At 44.0% G+C, this 20,423-nt stretch overlaps 1 protein-coding gene across 1 annotated transcript in view; it reads right to left on the bottom strand.

The window, feature by feature from the left end:
* The window catches only part of LOC137347990 (beta-1,4 N-acetylgalactosaminyltransferase 2-like), a 54,972-nt gene extending 34,815 nt beyond the window's left edge, over positions 1-20,157 (bottom strand). Inside the window, exons 1-5 of the mRNA XM_068013063.1 lie at positions 19,997-20,157; positions 9,381-9,578; positions 1,642-1,770; positions 552-658; positions 424-461 (exon numbers count right to left, since the gene is read on the bottom strand). Of these exons, the coding sequence (XP_067869164.1) occupies positions 424-461; positions 552-658; positions 1,642-1,770; positions 9,381-9,578; positions 19,997-20,157 (633 nt within the window). The remainder of the gene's footprint in view (positions 1-423; positions 462-551; positions 659-1,641; positions 1,771-9,380; positions 9,579-19,996) is intronic.
* Positions 20,158-20,423: the final 266 nt, after the last annotated feature.

Here is a 20,423-nt window from a genome sequence, read left to right as displayed (position 1 = left end):
TTTAATGCTAAATTGCCACACTTTATTTTTATTGATATGATTAATTCAATTTTGTGGTACAAAAATGACTTAATCTTTAACATGAATGGAATCTCATCTCATCCAAAAGGCAGTGCCTCTGACAAACCAGCACTCTGTCAGCACTGAACTGAACTGCACTGTTAGCCTTGATTATGGGCTCAAGATCCAGAATAGGGCTGGAACCCACACCTTCTGACATTGAGGTAAGAGAACTGCTATTGAGCCAAGCTGACAATCAAATCAAAACCCTGTTTGCAATCACATCTGGACTCACAAGTACAGACTGGCACTTTGAACATGGCACAGGAGGGCTACAGGTAGTTGTGGGACTGTAACCCAGGAGTCAGTGCCTTTAGGAGAGGAATAACTTGGAGGAAAATGGGATTGTAAGATTTTACATACCATATATTCCTGTCTTTGGTACGCAAACACACCTAAACCTGAAGAAAGAGATAATGTTTTATATGAAATGAAAAAATAAAAATGAATAACGTCTGTTGTTTACTGAAAAATTAAATTGAAATTCTAACCTGGGATGACAATTGACTGTAGTGGCATTACTTCGACTCCATGGATAGGATAGCTCAGAGGGGAATTGGGTTGGGCTATGATTATATTTTTCAAGGGTGATTCATTCCTGTGTAGAAATAGTTAATTATAACAGTACCACTTTGTACATGCACTCTGCTTTTGTCTGTATCTACAATAAACTTGAATCTATGTCTGCTGGTCAACCTGAAGCTCCAGTTAAAATTGCATTGACATCAACATGTTATTGCAGCAGCTGAAACATTACAGCAAGACCCATCAAAAATAAATCCTGAGCTTCCTTCCAAGGTGGAGAAGCATTCATCCATCAAACTCTTTTGAAAGAATAGACCTTTGTGCTCATCTTCAATTTTTTTTTTAAATCCTCGCCTTGTCTCTTAGAGAGATATGTTTGTTTTATTTTCAGACCCATCCCTTGGAAAATAGACCTCTGTTGAGATGGCTTCTGGGCTGGCAGCTCCCTTGGGAGGTCTTTTGCTGTGCAACACTATCCATGGCCACCCATTGCCACCCTTTCCCTTTTCGCCCTCTATCTTCTCTCTTCCATTGTTTAAATTCCCCTGACTGTAATAGTGGGTGCACTTTAATCCTAACTATGAGTTAACTTCTAGTTTAAAATTACCACAGGCCATCCCCTGCCTGCCATTTGTTTACCTCAGTGAGCACTGGATCTTTGCTCAAATTTGGCTTTCAAATTTCTGGACTGGAGATATCCCAGCGATGGAGGTAAGATGCCCTTGAGTGGCCATTAATAGGCCACTTATAGGTCTCAATTGGCCTCTGGGCGGGAAGGCCTTCAGCAGCCTATCCCACCCCAGGGAAAAGGCGACAGGTTGGTGGCAGGTCCTCCGCCACCCCCGCCCCCCCCACCACCAATTGTGATTCTATGGGCCCCCTTGCCTTCGACCCTGCCACAGGGACGGGGCGGGGTGGCCATAAAGTCCAGCCCATAGAATCAACAGCACAGTAACAGGCTGATCAGTCAAACTGGTGTTTGCTTTTTTTTTGCTCCACACAAGCCTTGTTAGAATTATTAATTGTTAAAACAACAACATTTTCAAAATTAAATACCTCTTTCTGTGTTGTTCATACTGTAGTCTTCTCCTTTTCTTGACGAATAAAATATCTTTCTGATCGTAATAATTTGCTAACGGCAATTGTCTGCCGATGTTACAGCTGCAATTATTTTTGCCATTCAACCTGTAGAGGATTTGATATTGACATTGACCAAAGTGACAAATGAAAGAAAAGAACATTCATTTATCTATTCATTATAATTCTATTCAATGTATGTATCATTACATTAATTCAAAAGACAGGTCCACTCAATCATTGCTACAACCCTTGCGAACCCAATCTGGAAATATTTTAACTGTTCAATAATAATTATTGAGAAGTCCAACTGAACTTATAAAATTCTTAAAGGGTTTGACAGGGTAGATGTGGGGAGAATGTTTCCCTTGTCTGGGGTGTCTGGAACTAGGGGATCACATTCTCAAAATAAGGGATCAGCCATTTAGGACTGGGATGAGAAGTAACTTCTTCACTCAAAGGGTTGTGAATCTTTGGAATTCTGGGTTCCTTCACATAGCTTTCTTTGCTACTCTATTCTGTCCCTAGGCCCTTGGCACGTGTGAGGTTGAGACACACAAATACTGAACAAAGCAAATACAAGTCGGAGGTTTTTTTGGTTACCTTTGTAATTGGAGCATAGACTATAAATTCAAATAGCAGCAACAACAATGTTTAGGCAAACACATTGGGTTTGAAATTCAGTTGCGTAGCAGCTACACGAATGCCTACCTCCATTCACTGGGGACATAATGCACCACTGGCTACTTCCTGCATGGCCTCTGTGACATTGTTGGTGGACATGGGTCCATGCAGCTGCATTCTCTGTGTACATCGGAAGACATTGATTTGATGCTATCCTGTTGTCACATGGCTCAACCGGCTGATGTGGCGCCAGGATCCCAAATTTAGGCAATGATTACACAGGCACTAGCTGCGTTGTTCAGTCATGAGAAAGGATGCAAAGATGGACCCTGCAGTAGTATTATTTAAAGGGCCAAGCACCCTGATTGCAGGTAAGGTAATTTTTTGAAATATTTCTATTGCAAAGTGTGTCTGGAAGTAATCTGGAGTGCTGTTTTGATGAGTTCCTGCATTGCCAGAACATATTGCCTCATCCTCACAGGGATGGCAGAGGAGCAGCTGACCTGTCCACACAAAATCTGAAACAGGCATGGGAGCAGCACTGGCAGTGGCTCTGGGTCAGCAGCATGACAAGAAGGTCGAGCAGAGGCTGCGGAGAGGGTAAGCTTTGTGACACCTTTGTCAAGGTGGAACCAGACACCTCCATGCTCCTTGGCAATGATAGGAGGCTATGTGGCAGAGCATACCATACAACCACACGAATTAGGGGCAGAAGTTGGCCATTCAGCCCATCAAGCCTGCTCCGCCATTTATTAAGATCATGGCTGATCTGTTTCTGTCTCAAATTCCACACTTCCATCTATTCCCGATAATCTTTGATTCCCTTGCCTAACAAGAATTTATCTGCCTCCACCTTAAAAATATTCAATGATGCTGCATCCACCACCTTCTGAGGCAGAGAATTTCAAAATGGCATAACCCTCTGAGAGAAAAAAATCTCTTCATCTCCATCCTAAAAGGGCAACCTCTAATTTTCAAACAGTGCACCCTAGTTCTGGACTCACCTACATGAGGAAACATCCCCTCAACATTCACCCTGTCAAGACCGTTCAGGATCTTACATACTTCAATCAAGTCTCCCCTCACTCATCTAAACTCCAGTGAAAACAAGCCAAGTCCTCATAAGGCAACCCGCTCATTCCAGGTATCAGTCTAATAAACCTCCTCTGAACCGCCTACAACAATCCTTCAAAGAAAGAACAAAGAACAGTACAGCACAGGAACAGGCCATTCTGCCCTCCAAGCCTGCGCCGATCTTGATGCCTGCCTAAACTAACACCTTCTGCACTTCCGGGGCCCATATCCCTCTATTTCCTTCCTATTCATTTATTTGTCAAGATGTCTCTTAAACATCGCTATCGTATCTGCTTCCACCACCTCCCCTGGCAGCAAGTTCCAGGCACTCACTTCCTTAAATAAGGAGACCAAAACTGCACACAGTATTCGATATTGACCATCTGTGTGAGGTTATTAGACAACTTGTGGCACTGCTGCTAGGTCCTCGAGTCCAGACACTGGGAGTTGACCGTCTGCCACCTGCTCCCATACTTCTAAGGGTGGTTCTAGACAGTCTCCTGGCCCCTCCTTGTGGACAACGGCATCTCTCCTCCTGCCCACCTCTACCACTAGTGCCTTCAGCATTGCATCCGTCATTATGGATCATTCTGTCTGCCCCACTTAGCAAGAATTTACATTGTAGAAAACTTTTTGGACAGCTTTCCTTTAAAATAAAGCTTGCCTTGAAGAAGAGGGGGCTGTCTGTACCACGTGTTCTGCAGGCAACGCTGCCAAGGCCTCTTGCTGAGTGCAGAGCTCACCAACAACATTCAGGAACCTACGACAACACTACAAGTGTACCGGTTTGCACCAAATTCATGTAGATGAAGTGGGTACATGAATTTTGCATATTATCCACTTTGACCTGAACAAGCGCAGACAGGTCACAAATTGCGATGCCCTCATCCAAAAAATGGGGCTAACCAATCTCGAGCCCATTGACTTGTCTTGGCCAATACAGTGTGCTGTGTAATACACTGGCTTCCTGTTACATCTCAAATCTTTAAGAAAACCTCTGTACTTTTAACGAATCTATTCATAAGATCTGACTGGCCACTTTAAATTTGACTCTGATTATGCTGAGAGAGAATCTGTCACATTTCTCTGTGCTGACTTGTGCTTTCCATGTAGGCATGAACACACATCAATATCTGATGTGCAGATGTTAACTGTTGTATACTTTAAAGAATTAATGAAGATGATGGTTATTATAAAAATGACAAATTTCAACTCTTTCAGCTCATGTAGCATGAAGCTAAATAATCACTTAATAATACATTAAAATGGTGAGGAGATGACAGGAGTAGCTTTTTTTCATATTATTAATACATACTTTATTTAAGATATCCTAAACTAAAAATAAAAAACTTCATGATTAGAACTTCTATTTTGTCTGTATTTCTTCTCTAATTTTCTTGGTCTGTGCTACATTAAATTTATCAGTATTTCTTTCCTAATCATTTTTTCATTTTACTTGAACTGATTTTTAGTTTAGTAACCTTCATCAAGTTTCTTCCTTAGAGCTGGGACATTTCATTTAAAAATAGCATGTGATTAACCAAAAAAGTTGTTTCCAAGGGCTTTTCTCAGTAACTAGGAAGTCAGATATGTGATGGAATCTGTGATTACAAAGCTTGTTTTTTTTCAGACCCTAACTGAGAGGGAAACTAGAACCGAAACAGAAATGGAAACCAAAACTGAAACAGAAGCTGGAAAAATAACTTCAGGTTTACGGGGAAACTGACACTGGTTAGAAGCAGATAAAAGCAGACAGAGTCCTCCCCAGACCAGGCACATCAGGCAGGAGTGGCGTGCCGGCAAGCAGAAGAAGGTGAAGACTGAATACAGGAGCTGTTTCTGTTATTTGAAGTAGCCGACTAACCAGACCAGTGCACAGGTTATCAATGAAGGACTTGAAAAAAGGGAAGACTGGTAAATCCACACCATCAGGACTGCCATGAACAGAGCTGAGGAGGTTCTGGAGAAATGCGCTGTGTGGTGAAGACCGCACCCATGGAGTTCAGATTGAGAGGGAACTGCATTCTATGCAATTGTAGGGAACTCTCTCAACCACTAAGTACCTAATTGGCTGAAACATTGATAGCTGCATCAAGAGGGCTTATCTTGTCAGCCATATCCCAATGTGGTCAGTTGCCTCAATTAAATAAATTTCACAGTGACCTTGTGGCTCCTGCAGTCAATGAGCCATCATGTTCCATCATGTGTTGATATTTATGTTTATCTTTATCCTTCTAGGCTTTTGATCCTGTTCTAAAACAATCTACTTATTAATTGTTTGTTTGATTTCTGAGTGATACTTATCTCCTGGCGCTTTCATAGAACATAGAACATAGAACAGTACAGCACAGTACAGGCCCTTCGGCCCACGATGTTGTGCCGAACCTTTAACCTACTCTAGGATCAAACTACCTACATACCCTTCATACTACTATCATCCATGCACCTATCCAAGAGTCGCTTAAATGTCCCTAATGTATCTGCTTCTACTACCACCGCTGGCAGTGCATTCCACGCACCCACCACTCTCTGTGTAAAGAACCTACCTCTGACATCTCCCCGAAACCTTCCTCCAATCACCTTAAAATTATGCCCCCTGGTGATAGCCCTTTCCGCCCTGGGAAAAAGTCTCTGGCTGTCCACTCTATCTATGCCTCTCATCATCTTGGACACCTCTATCAAGTCACCTCTCATCCTTCTTCGCTCCAATGAGAAAAGCCCTAGCTCCCTCAACCTTTCTTCGTAAGACATGCCTTCCAGTCCAGGCAGCATCCTGGTAAATCTCCTCTGCACCCTCTCTAAAGCTTCCACATCCTTCCTATAATGAGGCGACCAGAACTGAACACAATATTCCAAGTGTGGTCTAACCAGGGTTTTATAGAGTTGCAGCATAACCTCGCGGCTCTTAAACTCAATCCCCCTGTTAATGAAAGCCAACACACCATCCACTTTCTTAACAACCCTATCAACTTGGGTGGCAACTTTGAGCGATCTATGGACATGGACCCCAAGATCCCTCTGTTCCTCCACACTACCAAGAATACTGTCTTTAAGCCTGTATTCTGCATTCAAATTCGACCTTCCAAAATGAATCACTTCACACTTTTCCAGGTTGAACTCCATCTGCCACTTCTCAGCCCAGCTCTGCATCCTGTCAATGTCCCGTTGCAACCTACAACAGCCTTCCACACTATCCACAACTCCAGCAACCTTCGTGTCATCGGCAAACTTGCTAACCCAGCCTTCCACTTCCTCATCCAAGTCATTTATAAAAATCACAAAGAGCAGAGGTCCCAGAACAGATCCCTGTGGAACACCACTGGTCACCGAGCTCCATGCTGAATACTTTCCATCTACTACCACCCTCTGTCTTCTATGGGCCAGCCAATTCTGTATCCAGACAGCCAACTTTCCCTGTATCCCATGCCTCCTTGCTTTCTGAATGAGCCTACCATGGGGAACCTTATCAAACGCCTTGCTAAAATCCATATACACCACATCCACTGCTCTTCCTTCATCAACGTGTTTTGTCACATCTTCAAAGAATTCAATAAGGCTTGTGAGGCATGACCTGCCCCTCACAAAGCCATGCTGACTGTCTCAAATAAAACAATGCTTTTCCAAATCATCATAAATCCTGTCTCTCAGAATCCTCTCCAATAATTTGCCCACTACCGACGTAAGACTGACTGGTCGATAATTCCCAGGGTTATCCCTATTCCCTTTCTTGAACAAGGGAATAACATTTGCCACCCTCCAATCCACTGGTACTACTCCAGTGGACAGTGAGGACGCAAAGATCATCGCCAAAGGTGCGGCAATCTCTTCCCTCGCTTCCCGTAATATCCTTGGGTATATCCCGTCTGGCCCCGGGGACTTATCTGTCCTCATGTCTTTCAAAATTTCCAGCACATCCTCCCTCTTAACATCAACCTGTTAGAGCATATCAGCCTGTTTCACGCTGTCCTCACAAACGATCAGGTCCCTCTCACTAGTGAATACTGAAGCAAAGTATTCATTTAGGACCTCCCCTACCTCCTCCGACTCCAGGCACAAGTTCCCTCCACTATCCCTGATTCACCATTGGCCATGGATCCAACAGCCCACAATGTACCTACACTCTTGAACTCTCTTCCTAACACACTTTCCTTGCTATCCCTCACGCTACCTACCTTCAACATTGTCGCGAATGGTATTGCACAGCATTGCTACCCGAAGACAAGTCTAGCCATTCTGCAACTTAGCATGATGGCCATTTGAGGCAGATAAACAGTATTCCCTGAGAAGGCAAAGATAGGGCTGGTACTGAGAAAGGCTTTGATCTGCAGTTGAATAATGTTCATGGATTGCTTGCTAGTAGATGGGCAGTGCCATTGGCCCTGGCAGCTTGGAGGATACTCTGCTTAGTTATAAAACACTCATGGAAAATGAATGGGATTTCCAGAAGCAAATTTCTCAAAGGCACAAGGAAGGTCAGCAGAGTTGGGGGCACCTCCACCAATTTTAAAAGTGCCATTCAGCAATAGACTTGTTGCTGACAATTTTCTGCTTTAAATAAAGAAAAGTCTAAACAGTTGGACGCAAAACAAAATTAACGTTTTAAGTTTGTGACCTTTCATCAGTTCTAATGAGAGGTCACAGACCTGAAACGTTGGGCTGGATTTTACCAGCTCCCCGACGTCAGGGGTCGTGGTGGGGGGGACTCAGAAAATAACTCCAGGAGAGGCCCACCACGGGCCTCGACGACGGGAAGGTCCCGCCCCTGTATTACCAGCGGCGGCGAGGCCTCATGCTGGCCCCTCCCATTGCTTGGCAACAGGAACACAATTAAAATACTTTAATTTATTTAAATTACATGAATAAAGACCTACCTTGTAGCGATAGCTGTCCGGCTCCGATATTCCGGCTGGTTACCGGAACTCCCGCGTGAAGGCCTGCTACCCGACCCAAACCCGACAACATGTGTTGGGTTCGGGTTGGGTCAGTTCGCTCTTCTGGGTCTGGCTTTTGGTCTCTGGTCGGGTTGGGCCGCGTCCGAGTCAGGCCGGGCAAAAACATGACTCCACATTATTCCACAGACTCTGAGTCTGCGCAGTGAGTGGTTGAGCGTCTCTATGACATCATTGCTCTCATGCTGCAGCTATCCATCCAAAAGTGGTAAGTACAGTGAGTGCATTATGGTCAGGTCGGGCTCGGGTCGGGTCGGGAACGGGTCTGATATGGTTCTGTTGAGTCCGGGTTGGGTTTTTGTTTCCAGACCCGAGCAGGTCTTTACTCCCACGCCTTCAGATCTCTGTTAGGAGATCTGAGGCAGAACACTGGTGGGGAGGAGGAAGGAGTGAAGGTTTCAGGGTGGGAGGTGGGGGGGAGCAGGGAAAACTCTTGCTATTGGTTGAGGAGATGGTGGGAAGGGGTTGAAGGTCAAAGTGAATAAAGGTCAGAGGGAAAGTTTGGGATCGGAAAGTAAGTTTTTTGGTCGGGGTAGGGCAATCAGTAAAGTCTTTAGTCATGGGGGGGGTGGGTGGGTGGGAGAGGGACTTGAGTAATTTATTAATTTTTGCACATTACATTTTTATTGCCTGTTTCCTTAAAAATTTAAATTCCATGTAACGGCTTGAAGCCCTTTAAAAATGGCGCCAGCCCTTGTGCAGTGGTTCCGGACGCCGTTGCCAGGGACGGAGCGCCCGTCCCCTGCACGTCAGCGGGGCGGATGGTCCGCCCTGGATAAGTAAATGAACTGCCGTGTGAAATATCGCGGTGGCTCCATGGGGCAAATCCCGTGCGTGCGCCCTGCTGCTTTTGAACCGGCCGTTAACTCTGTTTCTCTCTCCACAAATGATGCCAGACCTGCTGCGTATTTCCAGCACTTTCTGTTTTTATTTCAGATTTCCAGCATCCACAGCATTTTACTTTTACAAAACAAAGTTGATTTGCTATTTCAAGGACAGAATTAAGAATATATTGAAACATTTTCTAAAATGGTTTTAATTTCAAAATAATAAATATGCACCAAGGCTTACCAGCTTCCTCCATAGGGAGACAGAAAGGTTAGTTTTTCCGGTGGTATGAGGTTTAAGGACACGCTGGCAATGTAGTTTTTATTTTTCATGACAGGAATTAAACTCCATGATGTAATAATTCCCATGTAAATGAACATAATGAGAAAAAGTGCCACCACAAAAATCATTATGATTTGGCAAAAGGTTTTGGGAGGCATGCTGAAAAAAATTTAAGCAAAATTAAGAATTAAATATTTGAGTTAAGCAATGTATGTGAAATCATTTCAAAACCTTTAGAATTAATTGCACTTTATTGTTATGATAATTATTAAACAGAATTTCACATTTCATAGGTTTTTTTAACAAAATTAATGGGAATATTAGCTTAAAACATATACAATGCATGATAAAAATACAAATTATAGGTTGTGAAGGAAGATTATAATTCATGCTTCTACAGGGTTGGTCTCATTAACTGTCTAAGATTTTGGTATCTGGACAGGTATGCTGTTGTACATACCTGCCCAAGATGGACACTACTGAATGTTTGAACTAACACGCTGTTGTTACTACAAGCTCCGGGACCAACCAGTTTTCCTTAGGTTATGCTTTGTGGGAACTAATTCGAGATTTCGGGATATTATCTGCCTCCTTGGGCATGAGTACTGCTAGTTGGGTGTTATTGATCTGGACTAATTGGCGTTGTAAAACAGATATTTTTCGTGGATACATTGGCATGAGTTTTGCAATAGGAATAATGGTGACACTACAGGTCTTCGCCATTAATATGGAGCAATAATAATCATGAATTAGTTCAGACAAAGCATAACCTAAGTAAAACTACAAGAGCAGCACAGAGGCTGGGAATTCTGAGGTGAGTAACTCACCTCCTGACTCCCAAAGCCTGTCCACCATCTACAAAGCACGAGTCAGGAGTGTGATGGAATACTCTCCACTTGTCTGGATGAGGGCGGCTCCAACAACACTCAAGAAGCTTGACACCATACGGGACAAAGTAGCCCGCTTGATCAGCACCCCATCCACCAACTTAAACATTCACTCCCTCCACCACTGACGCACAGTGGCAGCAGCGTGTACCATATGCAAGATACATTGCAACGACTCCCCAAAGCTCCTTTGACAGTACCTTCCAAACTCCACCTCGAAGGACAAGGGCAGTAGACACATGGGAACACCACCACCTGCAAGTTTCCCTCCAAGCCACACACAATCCTGACTTGGAACTATATCGCCGTTCCTTCATTGTTGCGGGATCAAAATCCTGGAACTCCCTTCCAAACAGCACTGTGGGTGTACCTACCCCACATGGACAGCAGCGGTTCAAGAAGGCATTTCACTGCCACCTTTTCAAGGGCATTAGAGATGGGCAACAAATGCTGGCCAAGCCAGCAACACCCACAACCCATGAAAGAATTTTAATTAAAATTAATTTAAAAACTGCTTGATGTCTGTGTTGGTAGTAAGAACAGTTGTGTTCATTTCAAATATTCCATGGTCTCCATCTTGGGCAGGCATATACAACTCGTGGGCGGCACAGTGGCGCAGTGGTTAGCACCGCAGCCTCACAGCTCCAGCAACCCGGGTTCAATTCTGGGTACTGCCTGTGTGGAGTTTGCAAGTTCTCCCTGTGTCTGCGTGGGTTTTCTCCGGGTGCTCCGGTTTCCTCCCACAAGCCAAAAGACTTGCAGGTTGGTAGGTAAATTGGCAATTATAAATTGCCCCTAGTATAGGTAGGTGGTAGGGAAATATAGGGACAGGTGGGGATGTGGTAGGAATATGGGATTAGTGTAGGATTAGTATATATGGGTGGTTGATGGTCGGCACAGACTCGGTGGGCTGAAGGGCCTGTTTCAGTGCTATATCTCTAAAAAAAAGCTTCTGGCATCTGCACATGCATGATTAAATGCAGAAATCAGGAAGTTACAGTCTGAGTTTCGCTGCTGCTCGACAAGCTTTGCTGAACAGGTACCTCTCCCAGAGATTTTAAAACACATTAAAACACATGAAGGGCATGATGTTGCAGCACTTATACATTAGGTGCTGACTAAATATTGCAGCTAAAGTTAACGACTGTCCATTCAAGTGTAGGTAAATTTTTAGTGGTGTGATAAGTCTTAATTACTGCCAAACAATCAATCTAGCACTGAAAATTTACCTTTATAACTGTGGAGTCTCATTCCAGCAGATTTCCATCATTGTTAAAGACGTAAAAAAAACCTAAAAATTTAATTTTATGACTTCCTCTTTTTCTCTTTTATCTCTCTCTTCATCCCATCTTTCTTCCCTTCTCTTTATTTCATTTTTTGTACCCGACTTTACGCTGATCTAAATATTCTATTTACACGTTCTGGTATAGTCTCAGCGCCTCAGTACGTATTCTGCAATCTCATTAGTTGAGGAGACACGTTATGATTTGCCCAGCTCACACAGGTCCCAGATCTCCTGCAGAGGGTGCAGCGCTGAACCAATTTTAAACTAATTTACAGATCCTAGATCCTTAACTCTTCAAAATCTTAGGTACTAGGGATTCCAATGAGAGGAGAGGGAGGAGTGAGAGGAGAAGGAAAGGGACAGCACAGTGGTCCCAATGCCCACCTTCCGAACCTGCAGCTCGAGGCAGGAGGTAATTGGCTTCAAGTTACCAAAACTGTTTGCCTCCTCCCCTTGGGCTCAGCTAGACTATCAGCGCCACAAAGAATTTTTAAAGCCACACACATTGTAATGAGTAGGGGGAGCTGTCCATTACTGGGGTCCATGGGTGGAGGGCTGTGTCAGCATTGAAGCCTTCCTTCTTTCCCCACCTTTTCACCCAGCCCAGCCACTTTTACTTCAACTATCTCTGTGTTTGCCACCAGCCCGCAATTTGCTGTATCTTCCAGCCAAATTTCAGATAGGGTTTCGCGTTCATTGTGGGCAAATTGCCTTTGCACAAACTTGAATGTTATCTGCGGTAGGGACTGCATATATCCAGTTCCTTTTTTAAATGTTACTATTGAATCTGCTTCCACACCATTTCAGGCGGTGCATTCCAGATCATAATCACTCACTAATTAAATCTATTTTCTTCATCTCCCCTCTGGTTCTTTTGCCAATTAACCTAAAGCTGTCAGTGAAAGCAGTTTCACCTTATTTACTCGATCGAAAGCCTTCATAATTTTGAACACGTTTAAAATCTCCTTTAACCTTTTCTGCTAGTAGGGTAGGTTAAAGCACCCTAATGTTGTACTATTGCCAGGCTTGAAAACCTGGTGCTGGTGAGAAGGTATCTAAACTCAGCTGTGCTCAAAAAAATATACATTATCTTCACGGTCCAAACACCAACCACCCCCCCACCCCCACCACCACCACCCCCACCCCTCCATAAACAGCCAACAGAAAAAAAAATCAAAACTAATCTTGAAAACAGGTTTCATAGAATCAGAGAAATATACAGCACAAAATGTGGTTTATCAGCTCATTGTGCTTACTCTTTGCAAGAATTCCAGTTTGTCGCATGCCCTGCTCTTTCCCCATAGCCTTGAATATTTTTCCATTTTAAGTATTTACCACATACCTTTTTGCAAGTTATTATAATATTTGCTTCTAGCACCCTTTCAGAAAATATTAACAACTTAACATTTAAAGATTTCTTTCCCATTTCACCACTGGCTCTGTGGCCTTAAATCTGTGTTTTCTGATTACTGACCTTTTCTGCCGTGGATGAAGTTTCTCCTTAGTTACTTTTACCAAATTCCTTAAGGACGTTGAGCACCTCTGTCATATCTCTCTTTAGCTTTCTCCTCTGTAAGGGATTAGCTGTTACAGAATCTTCTTGACACACCAGCACTAATCTACCCTAAAGTATTTATCAAATTGAGGAATGCAGACTAACTGCATTTTTAGATGAAAATTGGCTTTTTTTTTCTTTGGCTTTCTTATCTCGAGATTCAATGGGTAAGCGCCTGGAGGTGGTCAGTGGTGTGTGGAGCAGCGCCTGGAGTGGTCTTACATCTGGATTAATACTTGAAATCAAATTGCAGGAGTAGACTACAGGACACAGGTGCAAACTAGTAAAATATAATTTTAGGACTGATATCAGGAAACTCTTCCGAGAGAAGTACTGAATTCAAAATCCCTAGATTCATTTTAGAAACAGCTACATACTGTGGGTCCTTTAGGATAATTTTAATTGAATGAATTAGATGGGCTAAATGGCCTTCCTCAGTTGTAATTATTTCCCAGCACTGGCTGTCACGGGGCAAACCAGTCTTGCACAGTCAGATTTCTGGGCTTACATTTTCAACTATCTTCCAGGTTTCTGCTAGCAAGATAAATTGTGATTGTAAGTTTTATTCTTCAACATTCAAGCATTTAAGAGCTTAGTGCCTGAACAAAGGATCAGGTATTGGGAAGAGAGCCACCACCCTGCCCTTGCTAATGACCATCCGACAAAGAACAAAGAACAAAGAAAATTACAGCACAGGGACAGGCCCTTCGGCCCTCCAAGCCTGCGCCGATCCAGATCCTCTATCTAAACATGTCGCCTATTTTCTAAGGGTCTGTATCTCTTTTTTTCCTGCCCATTCATGTATCTGTCTAGATACATCTTAAAAGACGCCATCATGCCCGCATCTACCACCTCCGCTGGCAACGCATTCCAGGCACCCACCACCCTCTGCGTAAAGAACTTTCCACACATATCCCCCCTAAACTTTTCCCCTTTCACTTTGAACTCGTGTCCTCTAGTAATTGAATCCCCCACTCTGGGAAAAAGCCAATTGCTATCCACCCTGTCTATACCTCTCATGATTTTGTACACCTCAATCAGGTCCCCCCTCAACCTCCGTCTTTCTAATGAAAATAATCCTAATCTACTCAACCTCTCTTCATAGCTACATACCCCTCCCTCATGACTCTTAACACAAGAGACCCCTCCTGTCCTGACCTACCTGTGGTCTAGGTACATTGCCACACCTGGGCCTCAGGTGGGTGCTCCACCAGCAGCAGTCTCAGTTACAGAGCTTCTCAGTTAAAGAGCTGCCAGCCTCTGATTGGCTCTCAGAGGGCGGGGCTTTCGTCGCTGGGGTCCTTGATCCCATGGAAGGCCCGCCGCAGTCCAGTTAAATGCCTAATTGGCACTTGATTTGGTGGGCCTCCCACAGAAGAGGTGACAAGGAGTTCTTGATGGCGCTTTTGCCAGATGTCAAGACCCCATCGCCCAAATAAAATCTCGGCCAGACATTGGGATGATTCTCCTGCAGAAGAATAGGCAATGTTTAATTATTTCTAATATTTCCTTATGCGGTTTGGTTCTAATTTTGTTTGGTAACGTTCCTGTGAAGCACCTTGAGTTGTTTTACTATGTTAAAGACCTTATATAAATGACAGTGGTTGTTCTTGTTAAGGGAACAGGGAACTAGTTTTGTCACATCTCTTTGGAAAAAAGTCAAAAGCCAGCGTAGAAGAGTTCACATCGATTGAAAGGTTTGTTTCTGTGTTAATTAAATTTAAAAACTGGAGATTAAAAAGGAAAATGCATTTCATACAGTGTATTGGAATTAATAAACAGAACTAAAGAAGAAAAGAAAAACTTCATGCTTCTGTTGAAAATTGAGCCGATGCCAAAACAAAAGTTATGTATTCTGGTTCAGTCTCATACATTTGCCAGGCAGAGAGATGGAGATGGTGACACGGGAATGAAGTTTGTGGCAGGGATTGAAAACAATGGCTTCAGTCTTCCCAATATTTAATTGGAGGACATTTCTGCTCATCCAGTAGTAGATGTTGGACAAGCACTCTGATAATTTAGAGACTGTGGTTGAAAGAGGTGGTGGTGAGGTAATGCTGAACATTTTTTTTCAAAGGGCACTGATGCAACACAGCAGATAGATTGAAAGGTGGGGAGCTGTGGAGCAATGTTGGTGATGAGATTACATCCTAAATGAACTGGAGTCTCAGTAGATGCTCACGGACAGCCCATCTGGAGCAAAGGTATTCCACATGTATCCTTCCTGCCTCCTCGTCTGCCTCTTTCTCCTGTCTTTCCCTTACTCCTCCTCCTCTTCTTCCTCCTACTCTGCACCTCCTCCTCCTGAGGTGGCCTCTGCATGCCTGGTGGCAAGGGCTGTGCCCTCATAATAGTAAGGTTATGGAGGACACTGCAGACCACCACAAATTTGGAGACATACTATGGCAAGTATTGTAGGGCTCCCACCAAGTGATGCAGGCAGCGGGTGCTTGAGAATGTTGATGGTGTGCTTCACGATGTTCCTGGGGGCAGTGTGGCTCACATTGTAGACACATTGTCCTCATAGGGTTGGGTAGTGGAGGGGAGTCATGAGCCATGTGTATCCCTAAGCAGCTAGCCTCTGATTCTTCGTGGTGGCCTGAAGATGGTGGGAGTGGCAGACTGCCTCAGGATAAGTCATGGCTGCTGCCAGGATATCGGGCATTTGCTGACATAATGGGCTGGGCATGGTTGCACACAAACTGCACATTAATGGAGTGGAACCCTTTGCGCTTTCTGTGCTTTTCCCTTTTTACATTTGGTTCCTGCGGATCTCTGTATCACAGAATCACAGAATTGTTACAGCACAGAATGAGGTCATTCAGCCTGTTGTGTCTGTGTTGGCTCTCTGAAAGAACAATTTACCTAGTGTTACTCCCTGGCCGTCGCCCTGTAGCTCTGCACATTTTTCCTTTTCCGATCCCAATCCAATTTCATCTTGAATGTCTTGATTGAACCTACCTCCAGCACACTCTCAGACAGTTTATTTCAGATCCTAACAACTCGCTGCGTGAAAACTTTTTTCCTCATGTCGCCATTGCTTCTTTTGCCAATTACCTTAATTCTGTGCCCTCTTGTTCTTGATCCCTCCACCAATGGGAACAGATTTTTCCGATCTACCCTGTCTAGTCTCCTCATGATTTTGAATACTTCTATCAAATTTCCTCTCAACCTTCTCTTCTCCAAAGAAAACAGTAACATCTCTAATCTATCCACGTAACTGAAGTTCCTAATCCCTGGAACTATTCTCATGAACATTTTCTGCACTCTCTCTAATTCCTTCACATCTTTCCTAAGGTGTGGTATCCAGAACTGGACACAATGGCTGGAATTTTACAGTCCCCCAACGAGTGGGCTGGTGGCGGGGGAGAGTAAAATTAAGTGGGAGGTGGGGGTTGGGGAATGGGGCTCTTCCCATGCCTTCCTGCCCCCTCTGCAATTTTACATGGGGTGGCAGTGCGAAACGGCCCGCCCACACCAGGCCAATCAAGGCCCTTAAGTGGCCAATTTACTGCCGCTTAAGGGCCTCCTCCCGCTGCCGCTGGTATTTTACCCGCAGCAGTTGGGCGCAAAGGACCCAAGAGCACCGTCGGGTAAAACCTGGCAGCCTTCTTGTGGGCTGGTGGGGGACTCTCCTGATCGGGCACCCTGTGTTCCATGGAAGGCCTTCCCTGAAGCCCCAACCATCCCCACTACACAACACTCCCCCTTACCCAACCGATCCCCCTTGCCATGCTGGGGCCTGGCCGATTGACCCCGGCGATGCCCCAAAAACTAACCTTGGTTCTGGGGCTGTCCTTCAACCTTGCTTGTGATGACTGGGTGTAGTCCTAGCAGTGGCCACCACTCCCCGTGGTGCTGTTGGGACTAAGAGCTGTCGGCCCCCTGATTGGCCAGCAGCTCCATTAGGAGGGACTTCCTGCCTCAAGGAGGTGGAAGTCCTTGGTGTGGCTCCCCAGGCTTGGTGGAAGCGGGCTCGACCCTGAATTTTTGGCCGGTGGGCGGGAGCTCCCACTCAATGTAAAATCCCGGCCAGCACTCCGGTTGAGGCCGAACCAGTGTTCTATACAAGTTTAGCATAACTTACTAGCTTTTGTACTCTTTGCCCCTATTAATGAAGCCTAGGATGCTGTATACTTTATTAACTGCTCTCTCAACCTGTCCTGCCCCCTTCAGTTTTGCACATATACATGCAGGTCCCTCTGCTCCTGCACTCCCTTTAGAATTGCACCCTTTATTTTATATTATCTCTCCATGTTCCTCCAACCCATATGAATCACTTCACACTTCTTTGCATTAAATTTTATCTGGTTCATCCATTCCACCAACCTGGCAAAGTCCTTTTGAAGTTCTACACTATCCTCCCCACAGTTCACAAGGTTTCCAAGTTTCGTATCACCCACAAATTTTGAAATTGTGCCCTCCACACCAAGGTCTAGGCCATTAATATGTATCAGGATTAGCAAGGGTCCTAACACCGACCCTTGGGGAACTCCACTACAAACCTTCCTCCAGTCCGAAAAACTTCCATTAACCACTTTCCTCTGTTTCCTGTCACTCAGCCAATTTCGTATCCATGTTGCTGCTGTCCCTTTCGTTCCATGAACTATAGCTTTACTTACAAGTCTGTTGTGTGGCACTTTAGCAGATGCTTTTTGGAAGTCCATATATACTACAACATCAACAGCATTGCCCTGATCAACTTTCTCTATTACCTCATCAAAAAACTCCAGCAAGTTAGTTCAACATGCTTTGCCCTTCACAAATCCGTGCTGGCTTTCCCTAATTAACCCACAGTTGCTCAAGTGATTATTCACTTTGTCCCGAATTGTCATTTCTAGAACCTTCCTCACCTTCAAAGTTCAACTGACTGGCCTGTATATGCTGGGCTTATCTTTACACCCTTTTTTGAACAAGAGTGTAACAATTGCAGTTCTCCAGTCCTCTGGCACCACCCCTGAATCAAAGGAAACTGGAAAATTATGGCCAGTGCTCCACAATTTCCTCTCTCACTTCCCTCAGTATCCTTGGATGCATCTCATCTGGTCCTGATGCCTTATCAATTTTAAGTACAGCTAGCCTATCCAATGCCTCTTCCTTCTCAATTTTAAACCATTCAAGTGTCTGAATTACCTCCTCTTTCACCATGAAGTGCACAGCATCTTCTTCCTTGGTAAAGACAGATGCTAAGTATTCATTTAATACCTCAGCCAGTTGTCTGCCTCCATGCGTAAATCCCCTTTTTTTTAATCCTTAATTGGCCCACTCCTCCTTTTACTATAAATACTCCTATAGAGGATTTTTAGATTTCCTTTTATATGAGCTGCCAGTCTCTTTGCATACTCTCTCCTTGTTTCTATAATTTGCTTTTTCACTTCCCCTCTGAACCTTCTATATTCAGCCTCGTTCTTGTTTAAATTATCCACCTGACATCTGTCATAAGCACACTTTTTTTTTCTTCATCTTAATCTCTATCCCTTTTGTCATTCAGAGATCTCTGGATTTGTTTGCTCTACCTTTCCCCTTCGTGGGAATATACTCTGACTGTGCCCAAACTATCTCTTGTTTAAAGGCAGCCCATTGCTCAGTTACCATTTAGTCTGCCAAACTTTGATTCCAAACTTGGTAGAATGTGCGTTAAATCAGCCTGAGAGGCAGTTTGATGCCACAATCTTCCCTGTTAATGCTTCTGGCACATGCATGGTATGCCTGTGCTAGCGCCCTTCCAATAATGGGGTGCAATCTAGGCCATGCCGGAAGTAGCCGGAAAGGCTATGCCCACCATTTTGAGGGCCTTTGGTTTCCATAGTGCTTATTCCAGCGGCACTACAGAGCTGAGTTTTGCAGCCTTATTCTCCAATATTGTGTAATACTAGCATTCAAGGGCTAATTGAGAAAATTACAGTTTATCTTCCATCCCAGCAACTCCCAAAGAAAGGTTGTGGGATGATCCTCCTGGCACAACACTGCAGACGAATAGGTAATGTTCAAGAAGTGAGAAATCCGAAGCCCAACTCTGCATTAAGGGAACAAGGAGAAAGTCAAATGCCAGCTTAGCAAAACACACATCGTTTTAAAGCCATGTTTACAAATGGATTAAATTAGAAGACTAGAGATAAAAAATGCATTTCAAGTGGTATTATACTTACTGTTGCTACAATAAATAGAACTAAAGACAAAATATCTACCCTGTGCTTCTGTTGATAATTGAGTTGATGCTCAAGGAAATTATACGTATCCCTTATGTCTATCAATCCAAAAATGTTCAACACAGAAGTATAAAATAGAAGCTCCAAATGAATGGGAATTTTGACATAAATCTTCCAATACAGTCCTTTCTTAGACAGACAGAGCACTATTAAAGCATTACTTTACAGCATTTGCACACTGATTTGATGTTTTTGATCTGGTCGCTTCCTGTTTTTGGAGCCTTGGTTTGCTTCTGGTTTAATCCAACAGTTATGAACAGTAATTAATCTTTAAGTTTTCTCAACAGTTACACAATTGTTCAAATATTTTTCATCACAAGAACGGAGTGGGTGGCTCAACAATAGCGGGCGATCAATGTGCAATATAGTGGGACGAATAGGCTCGATTGATATTGCTAACCATCCCTCATTATCACATCACTTTTGTCATGGGCTTCACGACTCTACTTGGTGTGAAGTGGCGTAACACAGAGCCGCATAATGCCTTTTTCCCTCGACGACTTAAAGGCCCAGTTCATTGACAAAATGTATTAGGACGTTTAGGGCTGAGAAGATTTTGCAATACAAGCGGAAAATAGAGGCAGCTGCAAGGAGAGTGAAAGCTGGCCCTAGGTTCATGGACACTTCATGGGATACTTTACCAGTTGCAGTAAGGGACAGGAGGTAGGTCTGCTTTCCCAGCAACAGTAAAAAGAAAAAACCTGCTGCCATCACAAAGAAGGCATGGCTGGAGGTGGCTCAGAAGGTTAGTAGCAGGAATGTCACCAACTGGCCCTGGATACAATGCCTCAAATACTTCCATGACCTAACCAGGTCAGGAAAGGACAGCAAACATAAGGAGGCACCAACATCCTGCAGTGCACCCCCTCTCACTCTGTCTGGTCAATTCATTCACAGAACTCCTCACTCCCACTTCTCTTTCATCAGCATTTATTGTTCCGTTTACATGCACAAACTTTCAACCTCACTTCATTCACATCCTCACCTTCGGCTACCTCTCTCCACCACTTCCCATCATCTTAATCCTCCTGTAATCTGATGCCACCTCATTCAGCTCTCCTGATTCTC

This window comes from Heterodontus francisci, chromosome 33 (assembly GCF_036365525.1).
Source record: "Heterodontus francisci isolate sHetFra1 chromosome 33, sHetFra1.hap1, whole genome shotgun sequence".
Classification (NCBI taxonomy): domain Eukaryota; kingdom Metazoa; phylum Chordata; class Chondrichthyes; order Heterodontiformes; family Heterodontidae; genus Heterodontus; species Heterodontus francisci.
This window is presented reverse-complemented; position numbering and strand designations above follow the sequence as displayed.